The 15,461-nt window shown below is 42.7% G+C and overlaps 1 protein-coding gene across 5 annotated transcripts in view; it reads left to right on the top strand.

The window, feature by feature from the left end:
• The first annotated feature begins 5,622 nt into the window (after positions 1–5,622).
• The window catches only part of DHX35 (DEAH-box helicase 35), a 62,872-nt gene continuing 53,033 nt past the window's right edge, over positions 5,623–15,461 (top strand). For 4 of the 5 annotated variants that reach the window (XR_010376623.1, XM_064475689.1, XM_064475688.1 and 1 more), the window contains exons 1-2: positions 5,623–5,706; positions 12,543–12,676. Coding sequence is in view for 3 of the 5 variants with exons in the window: in XM_064475689.1 (XP_064331759.1) it covers positions 5,667–5,706; positions 12,543–12,676 (174 nt within the window). In the remaining 2 variants the exon portion in view is untranslated. The remainder of the gene's footprint in view (positions 5,707–12,542; positions 12,677–15,461) is intronic. The other variant, XM_064475690.1, reaches the window with a different exon arrangement.

Here is a 15,461-nt window from a genome sequence, read left to right as displayed (position 1 = left end):
AGACAAAAGGAAGAGAGTTAGGTGATGGTTTCCTCCTTCTGAACCGACAAGAGCAAAAAAGATCTAAAATAGGGGAGGGGGGAGGGTGTTGTCTGCCACATGCGCAGATTCTGATGTGCATAGATCCTGAGCACGCCTGCAGGTTTCCATGTGTGCACTGGGATTCCCTTACGGTCACCAGATTACTGGCTGGCTTAGTGTCATATTCTGGGCTGGGAAGCAGAACGGACAGCTGGTTTCATGTCTGGCTGTAAACAACTGTGGCCCAAGCCTCACATAAATATACTGTTCTTTGAATCCACTTAGACTTAGATAATTCCCTTTGTGCTGTCTTTGACCCTCATAACAATGCAGTGGTTGGACAGCTGTTATTCCCAATTTTCAAGTGAAGGAACTGAAGCTCAGATTAAGTAGCATATTCAAGGTCACGTGATTGAAAAATGTCAAGACAAGCATTTAAAGACAGGTTTTCAGATTCTCAGTTCAGTACAGTTTGATGTGACTGCTTCTTGATGGGAACTATGGAGGCATTAGAGGATGTGCCCTGAGAAATGGCAGTTAATGCAATGGTGAGTTGAAAACTTAATTAAAACTTAAGCTCATTAACAAATGTAGGTAGGTTTGAAATTTCAATTCAATGTGTTCTACGCAACTATTAATAGGCATTCATTAAAAAAGGCTCTGCCGTTTAGTTTGGAAAATGATGCATCAAATAAATTTAAACAGGATTCTTTATTGCAGGACTACTCAGACTTTTGAACGAGGTTATTACACTGTGACTTTCTCAGAGGAGGGCAGGTACATGGCCTCCCACAAACTTACCTGATTACAGAGTCCTTTTTGTGGAACAGGATGCAAAACCATTGTTCTCTGAAAGTGTTGCCAGAGATTAGAAATAAGAACAAGAGGTATATGGAATCCTAAGAAAATGGCCTGGTCTCTTAGAGTAAGCAAAGCTTTTCTGGCGTTTGAGTGTGGAAAGAATATTATTATAGGATGGAGTTTCTCAAGGTCTCAAGGTCAGATCTGAGGGCCACCTGCTTCAGAGTCAGCTGGGGTCCTTGTTTAAAATGCTGACTTACTGGCCCCACTTCCAGCGGAGGGGAGGCTGGGTATGGCAGACTGTTTGGTTCAAAAATATTTGTTGCCCCTCCCTGGGAGAGAATTATATCTCCTTATCTGTCTAATGTCAGATTTGAATGTAAATATTTCAATTATATATCTCTAAAAGATTAAAAAAAACCTACAATGCTTTGATCACACCTAAACAACTTTGATAAAAATTTCTCAATATCATCAAATAGTGTTCAGACTCAGCCGTCTCATGATTTTCTCCCTGACTTACTTGAATTAAAGATCCGTACAATTTCAAGGTCAATCCAATCAGATTGCAGGGTCGACATTCTCTTGAAAAGCTGAAGGAGCCACCCTACCTCTGCAGGCAGTTGGGTTGAGGAGTATCTATCTTTTACTTAACAGCACTTAAAGCAACTAACAAGAAAACCTAGGATACAAGATGGTGCACGTGGACATTTACATGAAAGAAACCTGAGGTGAGGATACAGAAAGGGGTCGGGAAGGAGGCTCTCAGTACATGCCACCGTGACCAACACACTTCCTATGGGCAGGCACACACTTTAAACTTCTCAGTAGCTGAGGCAGAAAGAAACCTGGTCAGATCTACCATCCACAATGTCCATAAGATTAAAGTAAATCCAGGAACAGGAAGAACAATTCTTGGTACTAAGATCAGGTAAGAATTTCTCACAGGGATCCTCTTATAAAAATGGTACTGTAAAGTGTTCTGAGAATACCATCATGATAATAAACACCTTGACAGATGTTCTGGGATGTGCCCAAACTCCGGGCTCCACAAGGGCAGATGTTTAAAGCTATAAATGAACTGAATGTATTCAGACATATTTCATGAGCATGGAGTATATACCTTAGGTTGAGTATGTTCACATAAGCATTGTTATTCTAGGTTCACTGGTACCAGACACCTAGAAATATACCCTAGTTTGCCTGGCAGAGGTCCAATTTATGCCTATGAATTCCACCCTTCGTTCTCTGCGGTGTCCCAGTTTCAACAATAAAGCATACAGTCATCCTATCCAGAAAGCACCTGGCAGACCTGAGGAGGCCCTCCCCCGGTTCATCCAATTCCACAGATGCACAGTGTCCCTCAGGCTGACATGACGGACTCCCCTAGTAGCTAGCTGAGTCTCTTTCCTAGTGGTTCTCTCTCCACCTCTGTACCCATATCCTTGGAGCTAAGTGAACACTTGCTTATGCTAATACCTGGGTGAACCTGATCATTTGCATATGAGTGAAAAAACCGGACAGGTTTACATGTGTTACAAGTTGCAGAGGGCTGCACCTTAGACCCAGTGGAAAATCCCAGTGGAGTACAATTCAGGAAAGGCAATTCTGTAAAGAACTACCTCATTTCAGGCTGGGGCATAGTGCTTTCTAACCTGGCTTCACGGAGGAGACCCAAGGGCAGTCAGGATTTTTCTAAGGAAGCTGAAAGTTCTAGCACATGAATACATGGTATAATGGAGATCTATTATTTTTTCTTCATTCGACCTCTGATAATCTCACTCTCAGAAATCCTTCTGAGAAACCATTCTGTTTCCAGTTCTCCGTCCATGTGGTTCAGATGACGCTGACCACACCTGACTTAGGATGGAGTGTGTGACCTAGGTTTAAGCCAGTCAGTACACCAATATTCCCTGACCCTAGTGAGTGATTCAGGGATGGACATATAGCCAGTCAGGTACTTTTGCTAGGAATTTTTTGGAAAGAGCCTTGATGCCTAGAGGATGTGGTGGCTGAGCTGACATGGCCACTAGGTAGCATGTGACAGCTGGGTCTGTAGAATGCAGAATGTTATGGTCAGAAGCAAGCCCTGATTATGTCCTATGTGTCCCAATGCAGCTGTGTCTCAAATCAGAACTATTCTTGGACTTTTTATATTATATGAGCCATTTCTGCTTAAGAGACAACGGATTGGGTTTTCCACTACTTATTACATAAAAGCCTTAACTGGTATAAAGATAAAAGTCCTAAGTCCTATGCCTCCTAAACATGGCCAAGATGGTTGGGCTGGAAATATTTCAAAGCAGAAAGTACCAGTTAACCACTGCCATAAACAAAGACAAACTTCTATAATGTATCTATGGAAAATTTTGAGGAATATCTTGTGGAGTATCTATTACCATTTGGAAGTTGTGAAATATATGCCTATGTAACAAAATGATCAAACTTTCATGGAATTGTTGTGAACTAAATAACTTTCGGATGCTATTTCAAGAAATAGTGTTTTAATTTTTAGAGTAGTTATTTTAGGCCATTCTTTCTTAAAACAGTTAATTAGGAAAGATAAGATACTCTATTGAGACCATTCCTAGTCTGCGGCAATAAAACCACACCATCAACATCCAAGTAATTTCTTAGGTATTGTCTCTAATAGAAGTCTTTGAAAGGAAAACAACCCATCAGAGACAGCTGGACTTAGAACTTTCTGAGGCAGATGAACTAATTCTTATCTAGGAGAGCTAAGCTCTAAATGGTTTGGGAATCAGAAAGCTTAAATTCTAGTTTCAGTTCTGATACTAAATTAGCTCATTGATTCTGACCAAATCCTTTTAACTTCCATGGACCATAGTTTTTTCCTTCTGTGAAACAAAGAATTTAGACTAAATGTTGACTAAAGTCTCCTCCAGCTTGAAGATTATGATCTAGTGATTTGGGCACAGCCACTATACTGTCTCTTTGTAAATAAGAAGTCTTCTTCATGTAAGTGATAGAGTAATTTATAAAAAAAAAGAAATCATAAAAAGTGACAGTGATTTCATTTTCCCTTGTATTTATGTATAAACCCTGTTTTGTATACATGGGTCCTTAGTGAAAATCAGACAAAAATTATGACATTGATCCTTTCTTGTTTTAAGAAATAAAGCTAAGTATAAAGCATGGTGTTCACATATGTCATTACTCAATAGGCACTTTGTTATTGGACTGTAATATGAATATGACATGCTCCTTGTCCTCAAGATGTTCCCAGTGTAATAGTGGAGGCAGCTTAACTAGGTAGTTCAACTAAGTAAGTGTTACCACAAAAGTGGGGACACAGGTTCTGAGTCTGCAGAGGGAGAATGCTTAAGTTGGATAGGGAATTTAGAGGTGTCTTCTTAGAGCTGACTCTTAGAAGGATATTTGAAACGATGGATGGAGAATTCTACACAGAGATTATCATTTATGGAACCCTATTTTCGCTATTATGAAAATAATCGAAGGGGATATTTGGAAAATGAATGTATGTATGTAAATTCTTATTTTTTCTCCCGGTTGATTTGTTCTATTTGAATTATTGAGAGCTAAAGTTGACTGAATGCCTATTATGTCTTACACTGTGTTCCTACTTTACATGTTATTTCATTTAATCCAAAATTTTAAACCTCGTTTTACAGCTAAGATTAGATGACAGCTAGAAGCTAGGAAATGGCAAAGCTGGGATTCCAAATCATGTCTCCTTGTCTCCAAAGCCCTTCATCTTTTCAGGACTATGCCATTTCTCTCAAAGAACGCAGAATTTTCTTCCCAGCTCTAAAATGCATAGATTCTGAAGCCTCTCATTTCCTCCCAATTAGTTGCCTACCCACTAAACATTTCTACTTGAGCTTATTAGCTCTCATCAGCTTTCCTTTGGATTAGTAGAATCTTTCTCAAGCTAGCTGCTGGAAACATCTGTGGAGCTTCTTAAAATGCAGGTTCCCAGGTCATGCCCCTGGAGATTCTGACTTGGGATTGGATTAGGGTCTAGAATCTGTATTTTTAACAAGTATTTGAATCATGAGTCGTCAAACTGGAGAAAACATTGGGCTAGTACCCTAGTCTAACAGATCTACTCATTTCTAAGTCTCTTGTTTCAACCCATTCCCCATCCGCCTTTTCAGCATCTCTCAACGCACCTGAAGACTTCCATACCGTTTCCATTGTCTTATTTACTAATAATAAACACTGCTTTTTATCGAGCATTTATTCATTTACTATCACCCCCGTGCCCCTCCGCCGCCGCTTGGATAGAAGCTCCGTGAAGAGGTTGAAACTGCAGTACCTGGGCGCAGGAGGCGCCCAATAAATACCTACTGAACCAGCAAACCCACGAGGAAGTTACTTTCATTAACCTCCAATTTGAAAATCTAGAGGTGACTAAAAGAAACAGAACAGCTGTGACAGCTTGTAACACAGCAGTCAGTTTGGCATGCACGCCCCCTGTCCACCGCCTGCCTCTGACCGCGGCAAGCCCTCGTGCAAGCGGCCCCGTCCCAAAGCTCGCCCTTCCGGAGGTGTGCGGGCGCCATGCGGGCCACGCCACGCTCCTAGGAAGGCCAGCCGGCACCAGAACCGCCACCCTAAGAGGAGAAGAAACGCGCTCTTCTTTTCAATATGGCCGGGCGAGCCGGGCGGGTCACATGCGCCCGGGGGCGGGGCTGGAACGCAGGTCACGTGGCTCGGAGGGGGCGGTGGTCACGGGGGCGTGGCTGCAACACCGCGAAACCTCCTGCGCCCAGGCTCCTCGCGGGCCACGCCCCCCGCCCCTCCAGGGGCTCGTGCGCGACGGAGGGGGTGGAGCTTTCCTCGTGACCTTTCACCCAAGCATGGCTGCGCCCGTGGGACAGGTCAAGTTCTGGAGACCCGGTAAGGCCCTTGAAGGAACGCTGGACACATACGACGGCCTGACTTTGGTCTTAGCCCCGCGGCTGGCGTCCTGGGGCCTGCGGGCCTGCGCGTAGGCCTGACCTCTGTGGGCTGGCCACCGCCGTCTCGGTGCTGGTGGGTTCGGAGGCTCAGGCACCCACAGTGGTCCCGAGGGATTCGGGGGTCTGCTTCCCGCCTGGGCAGAAACTCTGTGTGACCTCGTTTCAGTCTCTCAGCCTCCCCTAGCCTCTTTTCCTAACTCTTGATGCCTGTCTTGCCCAACCCGCGAGATGGGGAAACGCTAAAGCGCCCACGCGTGTCCTGTTACCGCCCTGGGGCTACGCTGGGGCCGGACAGGTGGTGCTCTTCCGGGTTCCGGAGTTCATGTTTTGAAATCGGACTGCCTGGTTTTGAATTCTCGGTTCTGCCATGTAGTAGCAGAGTTCCTTTGGGCAAGTCAATTAATCTTCTTAGCCTGCCTCCTGACCTGTGAAATGGGCAAAATGGTAACACCTGTCCTGGGGCTGAAACGACGGGCACGGTGCGTTGTTTGACCTACCGTCTAAGTGCTTATTAAAAGGGATAGTATCTTACTCTGTTTTAGGGTAATCCTTGTCCATCCCAAGTGTCTGCCAGAAAGTGAACACTCTCCTTCATGTTAGCTGCCATCCACTTTCCCGCTTGCAGGCCAGCACCAATCTCAGCCACAAATTGCTTTGCGTGTTTTGTTTGGATTTACTCATTAGTCAGGATTTTATTGAATGTTTACATGCCTGGCCTTTCCTCCCCTTCCATCAGTTTCTCATGAAAAACAAAAGTTTCTTAACAGTTACCAACTTGTTTTTTTGCACCACTGGCACCTTTGCACGTCTGGATGTGCAAAGTATATTGCAGCAAAAATGAAATAAGACAGAAGGTAATGTAAGGGAAGCTTTTGAAGGGAATTTTAGGGTGGTTCCCTGAAATTCTGACTAAGAGGATAAGTGATGCTGAAGGCAAACCCAAGCGAGGGATGTGTTAATTCTTTTTCAAAATCTGTGATTTGTTATTTAACAACAATTTTATGATTCAGCATTTCAAGTCATCAGCCAATTATTCATCTTGAGTTTTATTTGTAGCCAAAACTAAGATCCCATTAGGTAATGAGATACCCTCTATTTTATTTCCTGAAGCCTTTGATAACGGGTCAAAGTGTTAAGTACAATAAAGGCCTGAATGAATTGTTGAAAATCAGACCAGGATACTCTTGGGTAAAGAACATGGGCTTATTCTAACAGTGCTATTCCATTATTTAGTTCATTCATTGAAGCTGTACTTACTGAACACCTAACCTTGTGGTCAGGAGACAGATGTGGATGACCAGGGCCCTGCTCTGCTCTTAAGATTTATACTCTTTTCCCCAATTATAATAAGAGGTTGGGTATCTTTTTGAAGAGATTTTAAAATGAGGCAGAAAAAGGTGGTGGTAAAGAAGATGAGCTCCACAAGGGTCAGACTGTAGAGACGTTACTGACTGTATTTACTAACTTGGTAATTTAGGAAAATCAGTTATCCCATTGGTAAATTGGGCGTAACACCTACCCAAAGGATTGTTTTGAGGATTAAATGAGAATACATGTCAAGCTCTTAGCACTAGATACATATTAACTATTATAATTACATGGAAGTATAGAAGAGAGGGAAAGGTTGAATGTGTGGATAAGAAATACTTGATAAAGATAGTGATTTTTATTTTTTTTGTTGAAGTATAGTTGATTTACAGTGTGTTGGTTTCTGGTTCACAGCATAGTGATTCAGTTATACATATACATATTCTTTTTCAGATTCTTTTTCATTACAGGTTGTTGTAGGATATTGAATATTGTTCCTTGGGCTGTACAGTGGGACCTGTTGTTTATCTATTTTATATATAGTAGTTAGTATCTGCAAATCCCAAACTCCTAATTTGTCCCTCCCCTCCTTTCTCTTTTGGTAACTGTAAGTTTGTTTTCTAGGTCTTTGAGTCTGTTTCTGTTTTGTAAATAAGTTCATCTGTGTTATTTAGATTCTGCATATAAATGATATATGATATTTGTATTTCTCTGTCTGACTTAGTATGATAATCTCTAGGTCCATCCATGTTGCTGCAAACAGCATTATTTCATTCTTTTTTTAAGATAGTGATGTTTTTGAAGTGACTATTGAAGCACAAATCAGGCTTTGTTCCGCGGAGTGGTAGGAGAATGGCGCTCTCGGCAAAGGGAGTAGCTTGAACAGGCAGATTGGGACGGTGTCTCAGCAATGTCCAACGCACCCAAATAATTGAGGAGTATGTGGTGTTAAGTGGTAGGCTATATTTGGGGGCACGGCAGGAGATGAAGCTAGAAAGATAGGTAGATGCCTCATTGTAAGAAGTCTCAATGCAAGTTAAAGTATTTGAATTTTTTGGGGTGCTGCTGTCAAAAAATTCAAAATGATATCTGCACCCCAGTGTTCATAGCAGCACTATTTACAATAGCCAAGACATGGAAACAGCCTAAGTGTCCATCAACAGATGACTGGATAAAGAAGATGTGGTATATTTATATAACGGAATACTATTCAGCCATAAAAACCAACAACATAGCGCCATTTGCAGCAACATGGAAGCTCCTGGAGAATGTCATTCTAAGTGAAATAAGCCAGAAAGAGAAAGAAAAATACCATATGAGATCGCTCATATGTGGAATCTAAAAAAAAAAACAAACAAACCATGAATCAAAACAGAAACAGACTCATAGACATATACAAACTTGTGGTTGCCAAGGGGGCGGAGGGTGGGAAGGGATAGACTGGAATTTCAAAATGTAGAATAGATAAACAAGATTCTACTGGATAGCACAGGAAAATATATACAAGAACTTACGGTAGCTCACAGAGAAAAAAATGTGACAATGAATATATATATGTTCATGTGTAACTGAAAAATTGTGCTCTACACTGGAATTTGACACAACATTGTAAAATGATTATGAATCAATAAAAAACATTAACCCCCCCCCCCAAACCAAACAAACAAGAAAATAAAGTATTTGAATTTCACTGTTTAAGCAGGGGATGACACGATCAGGTATTTTTGGAAGATAACTCTGGCAGTGGTGTGCAGAAAGTTTGGGGGAAGAAAGTAGAGTCAGGGACACCTTTAAGAGAAGGGATATTGAAAGCCTCAATTCTGATATGTGAGCAGAGGGGAGAGACATTTTAGAGGCAAATGTGTGGGAAGGTAGAGTCAGTAATAACTGAGGTTTCTGGGTTTGGTGACTATCTGACCCAGAGTGGTTCTCAAATTTTGCTGTGTAGTTGAATCACTTGGGAAGCTTTTAAAACTCCTGCTGTTTAGTCATACCCCATGGCAATAAATCAGAAACATGGAGGGCTAGGAACCAGGCATCAGTATTTTTTTAAAGATCCCCTGGTGATTTGAGCATGCATCAAAGTTTGGGAACCACTGGTCTAGGTAAACTGTGTTATCACTAACTGAGATGGGAATGGATTTAGTGCACACTTCCTGAGCCCTGACTTTGTTAGTCACTTTTCCTTACATCATCTTACTAAGCAGTCACTATATCTGTGTGATGGAGGTAGTGATCTCATTTTACAGATGAGGAAACTTGAAGTTTCCTTTAGGTTTGAAAATAGGATGCGGGAAATACATGGTGAAGGTCAGGAAGCTGACTGAGGGTGGATATAAGACTAGATGAACATACCCTATAGGCTGGGATTTACAAGCTCAGATAGCTGTAGGGGCCTTTCAGGCAATCTGAATAAGTGAAGCTGCTGGGTGGAAGTAATATGGAGTGGTGGGAACTGTGTGTGCACAAACTAGAGTGTGCAAGACTGAGAGATGTATACAGTGGAGGTTACACCCAAGCATCCATATGCTATCTAAAGCAGGAAGCTGTAACTTGGTTCCACCTAATGGTTGTCATATGGGCTCAGATTTTTTTTTCTCTAAGCCTAATGTCCAGAATGGGAAATTTTTATGTTTTAAATGAACTATTTCAAAAATTCTAACGATGGTATGTTTGGGGACCTCAAGTAACTAGTTTGTGATCTCTTTGTATGAGCTGCCTGAGATTTTTGTAGAAAAAAGTTTGATTTAATTTGCCAGTTCAAGTAGATCAGAAAGGCCTGGCCATTTTCTTTCATTCATTCAACAAATATTTAATGATAAATAAATATTTGACTATGCGCCTGGCAGACACTTTATAGCAACAGCTTAGAAGAGTTTTTGACCTGATATACAGGAAGAAATGTATTGTGATCCAGCATGGGTATACAGAATATACTGTGTTATAATCCAGCATGTGTGCACACCTGCGTTTGCATGCACACAGACACAACTGAAAAGTGTACAAAAACAGTGTTGCTTTTTGGGATGCACTCTGATACTTTCTATTCTAGTTCTAGGTCATTATTAAAAAGTGCTGGTCATGACCCACTACATGAATGTCACAGCCCATTAATGGGTTACCTCCCTCAAACCGATAAACTGGGTTAGAGGGAATGCTGGAATGGGGTGGGGTTGGGGGTGCTGTTATCAGCCTTGCTTTATAGATGGAGAAATGAAGGTCTTTGTGGTTTGCAGGATTTACAAATTTGTTACTCTCTTAAGCATTGAGAATGTTCCCAAGGGAAAAACAAACCACTGGCAGCCAGGTTGGGCCGTGGGATGTACGTGTAGCGAGGAAGCAGCCCTGGTGTGGCTGAATGGAGTCTTTTGTAAGGAGGAGACATGCTCCTCATTGATCGGCAGCAGCTGTTCCTGTAAAAGATCTCATAACTCAATTATACTGAGGTGGACTTGGCAGTGGGTTAGGGACAAGGAGGGTGGGGTAGTCAGGAAGACACCTGCGTGGATTAAACCTTGGTGTGGGAGGAAGTAAGAGACCTTGCAGGAGCAATGTAAAAATACTCTAGACGTGCTGTAAAGGTTTAAAACCTTTTGAAAAGGAGGGACAAAAACGGAGCTGATGAGGATAGGGTATTCTTTGCTGAAGTTTTCTCGAGTGAAGATTACAAGGAGTTAATAAGATGTAGCGGTGGTAAGGGGAGAAAGGAAAGGAAACCTGCCTCTTTGAGCCCAGGCTTTGTTCCAGGTCCTGTTCTATCTTTTATCTCGTTGAAAGGAAGGTCAGCATTTTGGCAAAAACATTACAGCAGTGCCCCACTTACCTGATTTTTGGCAATCTTGGACCTCTGGAACACAACTATGTTCCTAGAAACAAATGGCAAAGGGATCAGAGGTCTATGGGAGTGATTCTGCATGTCGCTCTAGGGGGCCTATGGACCTCCAGCATTTTGTGTTCTGATAAATTACGTTCTGATGTATTTTTCAGGAGGTGGAGTTCATAGCTTTTATTAGATTGTTGAAGGGATCTGGGACCCTCCAAAATGTAAACATAAATCATTGGGCTAAATACTCTTATCACAAAGCTGCTATACTGTGACAGATTTCAGCGTCACAGATTCTGGGTACAGAAAACTTGGGAAATGATAGTTTGTGGGATTATCCTTGCAGCACCCCTAACAGAAGGCTCTGAACTTGTAGAGAGGGTTTTTATTGATTCACAAAGGCAGCATACGCCAGTGCTGAACAGCTCTAACTTGTAGAGATATCTTCCCTATGTTGAGTTGAATTTTGAACACTGTATCATTTACTTATTACTCTGCCTTCTGTCCTGGGCTCCACAAACAATTTGGCGTGAAAGGTTGTGGAGGCTGATCATAAAAATTGAGCCTAAGACATTTTTCTTTTCATGCTAAAAATCCATGGTACTTTTAACAGCTTTTCATGGTGGGATATGGCTTCCCCTTTCTTCACCAACTGGAGCCCTGGTTTGTTGTTGTTCTTACCAAGAAGCCATCATGGGTACCTGGTGTTTAATCTGCTTAGCTCAGTGGTTTCTTGGACCGGCACTTCCCACCCAACCACTCCAATTTTGTGATTCCAGTAGGGGCTGCCACTTATGGTACTACCCCCCAGGGCTGTGGTTGATTGGATCAGGCTGGGCTTTGGACCTAAGCTGGGAGAGAAAGAGCCTTCTCCACTCCCCAGGCAGACCACAGACACCTGTGACCCCTGGTCCCTCTCCCAGGTCTGTAATTTTCTCCATTACCACTTCGTGCACTAAGTTATGTTCTTCTGGGAGGAAGAGTAAAAGAAGCAAGTCTGCTCTCCGAGGGTGGGGCCTGCCTCTGTAGTGCTCACTGCTCTCTCATGCTTCCATCCTTGCGGGGGGTGGTGGTGGGGTGGTGGTGGTGGTGAATGAATGATTGGTGGAGGAACTGTGAGCCTGAGCTCTGGCACTGGCCGCAGCCTTGATCCAGGCTCTGGTAGAGAAGCCAGCCCAAGGGACTGCAAGGAGCCTGTCGAGAGGTGCAGACAGAGAACAGCCAGGCAGCCTGAGAGTCCCCGTGCCTGTGGTCCCTGAGCCGTGCTGCCATCCTGCGGTAGCAGGATTCATCGTTTGCCTCAGCTAATTCCCACTGGGTCTTTGTCACTTTTATACAGAGTTTGGTTATAATCCTGACATGAAATCCAAACTCAAAGCATTGTCCTCTGTCATGTACGGTTGTGTGTGGCCAGTTTGGAGCCCAAGGGGACCCACATCGCCTTTGTTCTTGGCGCTGCAGTGAGGCTTATCTGTGTTCTCATGGATACTTTTCTAGATGCCTTCCTGAGCCTACAGTTTAATACCTCTTAGTTGGAGATAAAATGCATTGCTGCTGTTGTATATCTTTGTCTTTGTAACTTTTGCACACTTTTCTGCTCACTGTATCAGAGAATCTGAAAAAAAACCCCATTTCTGTTACAGGTACAGAGGGACCAGGCGTCAGCATCTCTGAAGAGAGACAGAGTCTAGCTGAAAACTCTGCGACCACTGTTGTTTACAATCCTTACGCTGCCCTCTCTATAGAGCAGCAGAGGCAGAAGCTGCCAGTGTTCAAGGTACACTGAATAAGCATGTCCAGCCGTCGGCCCAGAGCAGCCTGCAGTAGCTTTATCCTTGACACTGGAGCAAACAATGTCCTCTTACTCTTAATACTTTAGAACACAGTGAGCTCAGGAATACCCTTATCTGAAGGAATCAACTCTACAAAATATGTGTATTAGTTAACCTCAAAAATCTGGAAAGTCCATAAGATTTTTTTTTTTCCGGTTAATCTTACAGATTGGAAAAACTGGAATGGCATCCTTTTCCCCTCTCTGCTTTCAATTATGGACAAGTTCAAACATACAGAAAAAGTAGAGAAAACGGCACTGTGCACTTTTATGTATCCGTCTTCAACGAATTACCAGCATATGGCCAATTTTTGCTTTCTTTTTAAAGGCATACTTCTTTTCACAAGTTTAATTAGAAATCTGAGGTTGTTTCTGTTGAAGAGGTTAACTCCCACTGGGATAATGTCGGGATTTTGGTGTGGTTATTACATAACTTGTGCACATCCCGACACTTGATTTTATTAGTCTCCTGAAATGGATGCATACTCATCTCACAAGGGACCCAAGTGTAAACTGGAATTCAGAATCTGTTCATTTGCAGTGAGCCATAGTTCTCAGGGACAGGTGGACACAGTCCATGGTACACTCTCTCCCTGTTACCAAGTCCACATGGGAAGCCAGACTGTAATCAGGAAGTAGGCCCAGAGCCAAAGGTGACTTAGGTCTAGTTGAAAGATATTTATTTCTTATAGCCCCTGATGAAGGGTGATGAACTCTCCCTGCCTCATATGATGCCTCTAGAATGACCTGAGTAGGTGTGGCCACCAGCACCCACATCTCTCTCTCTCTTTCCCCTGGACAGTGTTGGGCGAAAGCTGTCAGGTTCTTATACGTGGGGAGTTTCTTTGTCTAGACTATGCTAATAACTCCTCTTCTATTACTATGTTCTTTCTCCAAATAAATATGAAACAGCCACCTTCTTCATTTAGCCCAGTCACCTTGACTAGAGATGTACGTGGCCCCCAAGGTTTCCATCACTCATGTACCGACAGTCTCTGGGTTTCTTCTGCAGGTGATTAACCTCATCCGTTATGTGTAAATGTAAACCAGTTTGAGCCTCAGGAGATAAGATTATAGGTTCAGCATTGAAGGACACAGTTTGAGCTGTGATGAAGTATCTGGAATCTGGAGCTAGACTTCAAAGTTCAACCCCAGGCTTCGTCATTTATGTGCTGTGTGACCTTACTTCACTGTCTGAGCTTCTGTTTCCTTATCTATAATATGGGACTAATGATCCTGCCTCATAGGGTGGTTATGAGGACCAGATGAGATAGTCCACAGAGAGCATTTAGCAAGACATGTAGTAAATGTTCAAGTACAAGGATAATTATTGTTTATTGAGTATTTAGTTTTCGTGACTGTTCTTCATCCTCCAACTGTACTTAAAAAATATAATATAAACAGATGAAAAAGAAAAGGCAGCAAGAAGTTAACATATTGATGAAAATAAAATGTTAAGAAGAGGTATATAAGTTATTGATAAAAATCAAAGCAGAGTTTAAACGTAGTTATGATCTCAAGATGTTAAAGATAAAAAAGGATAAAAAGTTACCTATTCACCACCCTCTTCCCCACTGAAACTAAATAGCTTTCAAATAGAAGCTGAAGCAGGTGGTTATGGCTCAGTGGGAGAGTGCATGCTTAGCGTGCATGAGGTCCTGGATTCAATCCCCAGTACCTCCATTTAAAAAAAGGAGTTGAAACCAAAGCAGCAGTAAATGTAAGGCTCACCTGCTTTTCCTCAGTGCATTTCAAGGTGGGCTTCCCTTTGGCTCCCTCCCACAGGCTGGTGTTCTTTTTGGGCCCTGGCCACTGCTGTACAAAGCTGTCCTCTTACTCCCTTAAACTCAGCCTCTTTGAGGCTCAGTCTGGTCCTCTGCACCAGCCCTCCTTGATTTCCCTGCCTGCGCCTGTCCAGGGTACCGTCATTCTCCCGGGCTTCAAACTGCACATCTTTTTGTCATCTCTCGAATGTCACATGTTGGAGTCTCCATTTGCAGTGCTTCACATTTTGCAGATGAAGGATGAATTAATGCCTTCAGTTTCTTCATGTTTAAATCAATCAGAGCTGCCCTGTTTTCTCAGAACACAGCATATACTGCCTTCAGGTAAAGTCCAGACTCTAGCTCTACATTTAAGTCTTTTGCAGTGAAGCCCTGACTACACCTCTTGTTACTCATTTCCAAACCAAACCTATGAGCCTTCTGTGGGCTTTTTATAGGACCCTTGAATAAAGCCCGTATGGTTTGCTTATTTTCGTCTTCTTTCCTTGACTTACGTTATTTCCCTTTCCTGGGATGCCATGTGTGTCTCTTTCTATCCATATTCAAATTGTCTTTCAAGTTTTCCTTGACCACCCACTCACCTGTCCATCCATCCATCCAGTGGATGGATCTATCATTTTACGGAGTATCTGCAGAGAACCCAAACGTTTCCCCTTACCCTACCCAAAACAAAGCACAGGGTCCAAGCAGTCAACAGGAAAGCATCTAGTCATTAGATCACCTGCAGCAGAATGTCCTTTGGGTGCCTGTTGAAGTGCAGATTCCTGGCCCCACCCTAGCCCTCCTGAATCAGAAACCCTGAGGGTAGGGCTAGAAATCTTCATTTTTAACAGATATCCCAAGAGATTTTCTTACACTAAAAGTTGAGAACTACATATTTCGCTTCCAAATAATGCCAAATTCAAAACCTCAAACAGCCAATATGTTCTTTTGTCAGTAAGTCAGCA

The sequence above is a fragment of the Camelus dromedarius genome, chromosome 18 (genome assembly GCF_036321535.1).
Source record: "Camelus dromedarius isolate mCamDro1 chromosome 18, mCamDro1.pat, whole genome shotgun sequence".
In the NCBI taxonomy this organism is placed as follows: Eukaryota; Metazoa; Chordata; class Mammalia; order Artiodactyla; family Camelidae; genus Camelus; species Camelus dromedarius.
This window is presented reverse-complemented; position numbering and strand designations above follow the sequence as displayed.